Source organism: Armigeres subalbatus, unplaced genomic scaffold (genome assembly GCF_024139115.2).
Source record: "Armigeres subalbatus isolate Guangzhou_Male unplaced genomic scaffold, GZ_Asu_2 Contig276, whole genome shotgun sequence".
Classification (NCBI taxonomy): Eukaryota; Metazoa; Arthropoda; class Insecta; order Diptera; family Culicidae; genus Armigeres; species Armigeres subalbatus.
Genome location: NW_026943015.1, coordinates 139,221 through 146,653, shown reverse-complemented (window position 1 = coordinate 146,653; position 7,433 = coordinate 139,221). Strand labels below are relative to the sequence as shown.

Here is a 7,433-nt window from a genome sequence, read left to right as displayed (position 1 = left end):
TGCAAGAATTGATTATTTCGAATAATATTCATTAATGTCCAGTGACCTCGACCTCACTGGCTGGGCTGGCGTTGCATCCAAACAACTCGGAATTTCCCTCAGAGTTTTTCCAGAGCCACCAGTGAAGTTTTTCTCAGAAGGTTTTCCACGGCTAATAGGTGTGAGGTGGGCAGCCGATGCAAGAATTGATTATTTCGAATAATTTTCATTAATGTCCAGTGACCTCGACCTCACTGGCTGGACTGGCGTTGCATCCAATCAACCCAGAATTTCCCTCAGAGTTTTCCCAGAGCTTCCAGTGAAGTTTTCCTGAAGAGATTTTCCACGGCTAATAGGTGTGAGCAAGCATGGAAAGCATCATTCGCGCAACGTTCAATTTAAAATCATCAATGAACATACCTCTGCTGTGACAAACAATCATAGCAACCATGCATGTGGAGAGTTTAGCATTCACGCGAAAAGAGAAGATCAAAACATAAACATGAAAGAGTTGACAGTTTTCATTAATGACTGTGTTCATCTGTTCATTCATTCTTGCTCTACACAAAGCACACCATGATTGCCTGTCAAAACAATCATAAGTGAACGCATTCGTTGAATCACGACGATTGTTTCGAAAGCATTCGCGGATTGCTAATTGCTTGCGTTATTTGGTCCCCTTTTTTGTTTTCATCCGAACAAGTAAGTACTTTTCAATTTCAATAGTCAACTCTCTTTATAACCGTAGCGTATGAATTTCAGGATGAAACGTCGCACTACACAGAAAAGTACGCTGCTGCAGGTTATTCATGTGGACGACGGGAAGTACCGCTGCAGAGCGGATGACAAGTGCAGCTACCAGCAGGAAAACCTGATGCCGGGGAACTTTAAGCGGCATATACTTAAAATGCACCCCAATGTATACGCGGCCATGGATCTACCTGCTCCGGCACCAGAAAAAGCTGCAGAACCGCTCAAGGAAAAAATGAAAAAGCTCGCTGTGGAAATCAACAGGGAACAGGTGCTACTTGGTCTTACGCAGTTGGCCACGGCGCTGCTACACTCGTTTCCTGGAATGACCGGATTCAAGACGTTGTTAACCCCCCTATGCGATGCCGCCGCAATCACGGCCAACCGTAAAACGATTGCTAGTTTGGTGGAAAAATCAGCACGCATTGCTCGGGAGCTCATTTCGATATGATAGCGATTGAAGTTGATGGAGCTACTCGAGGCAACCGTCATTTCGTTGGCTTCAATGCCAGATTCAATAGTGATGGAATCATTACTATTCGAAACCTCGGTAACTATTATTCTGAATATATCCGCAAAAAATCTTGATTCTTAAGTGTAGAACTATCTGAAACGAAAAGTGAGTTTTACCCAGACTCTTAGCTGTTTGCTTGCCAGAAATATTATACTACGGGAGTCAGGGAACGATGTTTAATATGCCGTGGTGTGGATAGATAAAAAATTAGTGTTCTTCTTAATAGTCGGTCCAATTACACTACATCGATTTGCACTACACGTCAAAAGTATGGAGTCGCTACAACATGCAATGCACCGCCAGAGTTCAATATTGCAACCCCTCGAAAAGTTTTACAGAACCAACTAGCGTGAAAGTAGTTTGCAGGTGATGCTAACCTTTTTTAAGTTTTGCAAAATTCAGCTGAGGTGGTGTATGTGTACGCTAATGGATCGGGGATAAATAACGTCTGCATACATAACTCACTCAAATACACTTATTGGTTTCTACTGTAGTCATTCATAAAAGTAATGAATAGTCTACAGCATTGTTTTATTATGGACATTCATTGTCAGGTGATTGCAATCTTACAACGTGAAAACGTGGGACAAGATGGAACCTCTGGAACGTCCGCAGGAGAAACCTGGTATGCAATACAAATGTTGCTTGCCTTAAATAGATCCAGCGACATGTCAACCTTCACGGATTTTTAAGCAGATGCTAAATATGAGCTGTAAATATTTTTTGGGCAACGGCCAATTCGGGTTCACCAGAATGTCCGCCGTAGGAACCTTGTATAAGGGATTTTTTTCAAAATACCTGAAGTAGGTCTTATGATGGCTCTGCTCTTTCTTCACAGATTAATGTAAGGTTGTATTTTTTTTATGTTTCTGAAATTTTGCATATACATTCTTTATGATAAAACATTATTTGCATAATTGGTTTGCCATTTTGACTCTAGCCTAACTTTTGACAATGGCCTAAGCAAAAACACCTTGAACACTTTCAATAAAAATTAGCTTGAAAACGGATTGTCCGATCGTTTTGGTGTCTTCGACAATGTTTTAGGTAATCATTTGAAGTACCTATGTGAAAAAATATACATTTTAAAAAAATGTTTCACCATTAAAAATAAAACTTAAAAATCAATTTTCTCAAAAACGATAATTTCAATATTTTTTATTTTTTGATATGTCGTAGCAGATTATATCAAGCATAATTTTTCATAAGGACGTATGTAACAAAAGTAAACAAAACGAGGTTTTTAATACAACATGACAATCACACGCGGCTTTATATAATACGCATCGGTTTTACTGATTTTATATCTTAAAATTCTTTAATTCAATCTTTTTACGAATCGACGTATGTAAGAATTTCTATTTTTGAAGTCTGACTGTTACATACGTCGCTTTAACGTATGGAAACTAAGAGCGACCTATGTAACATAAAAAGCAAAACAATACAAAACTGCAGTTGCGCCAATCGTGCACTATGGAAAACCGACGTCTGTGCAGCATACCGGTGTATGTATAATTTTATCGTTTTTCACAGTGAATTTGAATGAACTGAGCTATGATGTGAAGCACGCTTATTACGTGTCATGTAATGATGCATGCCAGCGGAAAAAAGTATTGAAAAAAGATATAATTTTAAAACAGTTTTAGAAAAAGTTTTGCTAACTTTCTGCAAAGGATTTCTCGAATCCTCATAATTGTTACATACGTCGTTATGAAAAATTATGCTTGATATATGTACTTTTTCACACTAGAGGCCATAATGGAGAAATGATGGACAAAAAAGTTTTATTTTTTTTAATAAGTTGGTTTTTCAAGAACGGTTGAAATATTTTTTTTAAGGTTTTTATCGACTTGATTTTAAGGAAGAACATAAAATTTCCAATGTAAAAGGTAAGCGGTAATTTTTTTTCTAAGTGCTACCGTTTGTGAGGTACAGCCTGAGCTTATAAGCTACCTATACAGCTACCTACCTGTTTTCTTCATTTACCGAATTAATTTTCCCAAATTTATCGTATGTCTCGCTCGATTTCGATTATCTATCATATGTAAGACACGATGCCGGTGAAATCCATAACTTAACTTAAAACATCTATTTTGCCCAGCAGCATTGAATTGTTAAATAGCATTGTTTATACATCTTACTTGTTCGCCATTTTGATTAAAACATGGTTTAATTTCAAAACATTGAATGTTTGAGTAGCGGATGTTTATTATTATAAATATAATAATGAAAAAACAATATTAAAATACATAAATCGCGTTTATAATAAGAAATTTTATAGAAAAAAAATTCGCTGTGCGCTCAATTTTGTCACATTTAATAGGCGTATTTTGAAATTATTTACAAATAAATGAACTTTAGAGAAAAAAATTCAACAATTTTATGTACGCATACATTGAAGGAAGGGATGAATATTGAAATGCAATAAAAAAACCGAGCCAACAATTAAATTTCCTTTGGAATTTTCGAATATATTCATCTAATCCATGCTGTACGCTCAATTTTGAGAGTGACTGTATAAGACTTTTACGCTAATCTGTAATGCTTATGCGGTAATAATTTTGATGTGATCCTTTATTGTTCAAAATTACAATTGTAGCAATCAAGGAAACTCAAGAAAGGCAGACGAAGGAAAATTTACAGCTGCTTACCGCAGAGGTGCTGGGTGGCTTCGGATTATTGCTGAATGACGTTTATGCAGTTACCCACGATAATGGCGCGAACATGGTTGCCTCTGTCGCCGAGATGAAAAAATCACTGGAGCACGCAAACATCGATTTAAACGAACTTGTGGATCATTGGTTCGAGGATTGCGAAGAAAACGTTGATCCGTGTGATACAGGATATGATGGTGACGATCCGGATGACCAAAACGAGGTTGAGGATGCCGAGACGGAGTCCGACGACGAAGATGATGATTTCAATCCTGGTAAAAGTAAACAACTAGAAGAGACACCCTCGGTCCCTTCGGACTCATTTGACGCCTCTATGCAACACGTTTTGGGAAGTGTTCGGTGCGCAGCTCATACCGCTCAACTGGCGGTATGGGACGTCATAAAGCCGTATGAAAAACGAATCAAAAAAATTCAGAAGCTGGTGATTAAATTACGGCAGCGAGAGTATTCCAAATTCGTTAAACAGCATGGCGCCCACCTACCACCAATCAGCAACAAGACCCGGTGGAATAGCACATTCCTGATGCTGAAGTCCCTCTTCAAGCAAAAAACTTTCTTCAACATGGTAAAAAAAGCGTACCCGGAAGTCGGTAAGAAGAAAGTCCATTCTCCTCCCCAGATCATATTTCAGTAAACCTACCATAGGGAAGATCCATGAAGTACGTCACGCAAAAATTGACGATTTTCAAATTTCCATCTCCCTTTCGTCACACTTTTTGTAACAAAATTTTAAAATTTTGGTATGGATCGTCACGCTGCTCTGATCCCTCCTTCCTCCTAGAGGCGTGACGTACTTTGTGGATAATCCCACAGACTAATGTCCTCTGTTACTCTCGTAGACTGTAAATTTGATAAAGTATTAACCTTTCTTTCAACTACAGATTTTATACCGCATTGGCAATTTATTGGGCAGTTTTGTGAAGCTTTAGAACCTGCATTTGTTCTAACATTGCAATTGCAAAAGCGACACGTCCCGCTAAGCGATTTTTATGCGTACTGGTTGGTGTGCCAAGCCAAACTATGTCGTTTAAAGGATAGCTGCTTGGCGCAACGACTTCTGAAAGCGTTCCAGCGGCGTTTGCAGAAACTTACTGAGTCAATGCAGTTCAAAGCCTGCATGTATTTGGACCCAAGGTTCAATTTCCTGGGATCTCGAAGAATTTCTTCCAAAGATAAAGAACTTATCGAAGTATGTTTTGCTTTCAGCTGCTATGAACTATGGTTTTATATTTTTCCACTAAATTTCAGGAATTTCTCATCAAGCTCCACAACAGAGTAAATGGCAAAACGGATCAATCTGCCAGTCCAGATTCTGATGACATCATCGATGAAGATGAGCTAGAGCTAATATTGGCAGGATTTTTCGACGAAGACTCGCAGGGAAACACTTCGGTGACCAACAACTCCACCTTCGCTCAGAAATTGAAGCAGCTAGAGCTGAGAGAGAAGGTATCGATTCTCGATACGTCGCGTCCTGGTCCGTCGACGAGCGCTGCGAAGCCTGTTCGTTTCAATCTATTGAAGCATTGGGTGAGCCAGAAGTTCGTGAGCCCTGAACTCTACAGAGTTGCCCTGATTGTACTATCAGTTTCGGCCACTCAAGTTTCTGTCGAACGAGCTTTTAGCGCCCTGAAGCTGGTGCTAAACGATCGAAGAATGAACCTCACGGCCGCTGCTGTGGAAAATAATCTGCTGCTGAAACTCAATCCAGATCTGCTTCCGCAAATCGCTGCCATTATTGAAGGAGAAGAATCGTAGCTCGCCTACAGTTTGCTATATTATAATCATCGTTTCATTTTCTCCCATTTCCTGTTAATTCAAGCGGAACCTTGGCTGTGGAATTATTACCATTTCATGAAATCATAAATACATTCAATTTTGTTTAATACTATGTTCTTGTGATATTTCTTTACATATTTCCGAATGTTACGTTTTTATTCCATATAGCAAAGCAAGAGAAACAAAACTGAGTTTTTGGTGCAAAGGGGAGGCTGGATAGGCTAGATCCTTTGGAAGACTTGCTGCTTCTCGAAGAGAATAGAAATTTGTTTCAAGTAGTTTCGCTGCATGATTCCATAGTTTTATTCGGTGCAAAAATATGCATATTCTCGAAAAAATCATGAAAAACGAGCTGACATATTTTGGTTCCCGGACGTGATCACATGGGTAGGTTCTCCCGATGGAGTTTCATAGCAAAATGTTTACATTGTGCTGTAATAATGCAAAAATGGTTGGAGGGTCCACTATTGGGCACTTTACCCTATATAAATTCCTATTTTGGAGTTTTGGTGTTTTGGTGTACAACGGAAATTGTCCTGTCACTGGTTCCTCCGGGGCACTCCAGAGGGCCCAGGAGGTTATCAAAGGTGTCCGTGGTCCTCTTCGAAAAAAAAAACAAAATATGTCGATTCTAGAAAAATCATGAAGAAAGAACCGTCACATGCCAGGTTTTGGTGTTAATCTGAAATTGTTACCTATCGCCGGTTTCCTTAAGACTCTCTAGAGGTTTCCGGACGAGGCCAATAGGGTCAATAATTCTCTTTGGCACAAACATATGCATATTCTTAAAAAAAATCATGAAGAATGAGCCGTCACACGGAATTTGTTGATGTAAAACTGATATTTTCCCGTCACCTGTTCATCCGAGATACCCCGGCGAGGTTTCCTGACGTGGGCATAGGTCCATTATCTTTTTCGGCACAAACAAATGCATGTTCTTGAAAAAATCACGATGGAAGAGCCGGCAAAATTAAAATTGTCACCTATTACCAGTGGTGCTCATCGAAAAAAAAAACATATGCATGTTCTTGATAAACTATGAAAAATAAGCCGTCACACGGGATGTTTTTGGTGTAAAACTATAATTATCCCGTCACCGGTTCCACCGGGGCACATCGAAGTTGACCAATGCGTCACATTTTCAGATTACGGCAGTGGAGTCCTTGTTCCAATTCGACACAAACTAGAACTGTTATGAACTAGATTATTTGTTCGCAATAAAAATGTTATTGCATGCATTGCTCCCCAAAAAAACTGCCCCGTGAAACCTCAAGGATACAATCTTGCAATCAAATTCCAACAAACAGATTGAATCACGTGTGAACCTTCACGCAAAAATCTTCTGATTCAATTTTCGGCTAATGATTTACGATCTGCTTGAATCACGTAGTGTGCTGTCATTCATTCTCTCAGTTCATTGCTTTGTGGAATCACCCGTATCAAAAATCGCTTTGGTTCATTTGGAGAGATTTCACCATACTGCAAATGAACGGGAACAAACTGTCAAAGCAATGATCGCATTAGTCAAGAGTCACGCGTGTGAATGAATTCTTCCATCCTTGGGTGTGAGGTGGGCAGCCGATGCAAGAATTGATTATTTCGAATAATTTTCATTAATGTCCAGTGACCTCGACCTCACTGGCTGGACTGGCGTTGCATCCAATCAACTCAGAATTTCCCTCAGAATTTTCCCAGAGCCCCCAGTGAAGTTTTCCTGAAGAGATTTTCCACGGCTA

The 7,433-nt window shown here is 39.3% G+C and overlaps 1 protein-coding gene across 1 annotated transcript; it reads left to right on the top strand.

Annotated features, from left to right (window-relative positions):
* Positions 1-664: 664 nt before the first annotated feature.
* LOC134203872 (uncharacterized) lies at positions 665-5,676 on the top strand. The gene is given in 5 exon segments (XM_062678710.1): positions 665-1,172; positions 1,175-1,279; positions 3,843-4,508; positions 4,800-5,107; positions 5,167-5,676. Coding segments are annotated over 5 exon segments (2,031 nt in total). The 5' UTR covers positions 665-730.
* Positions 5,677-7,433: the final 1,757 nt, after the last annotated feature.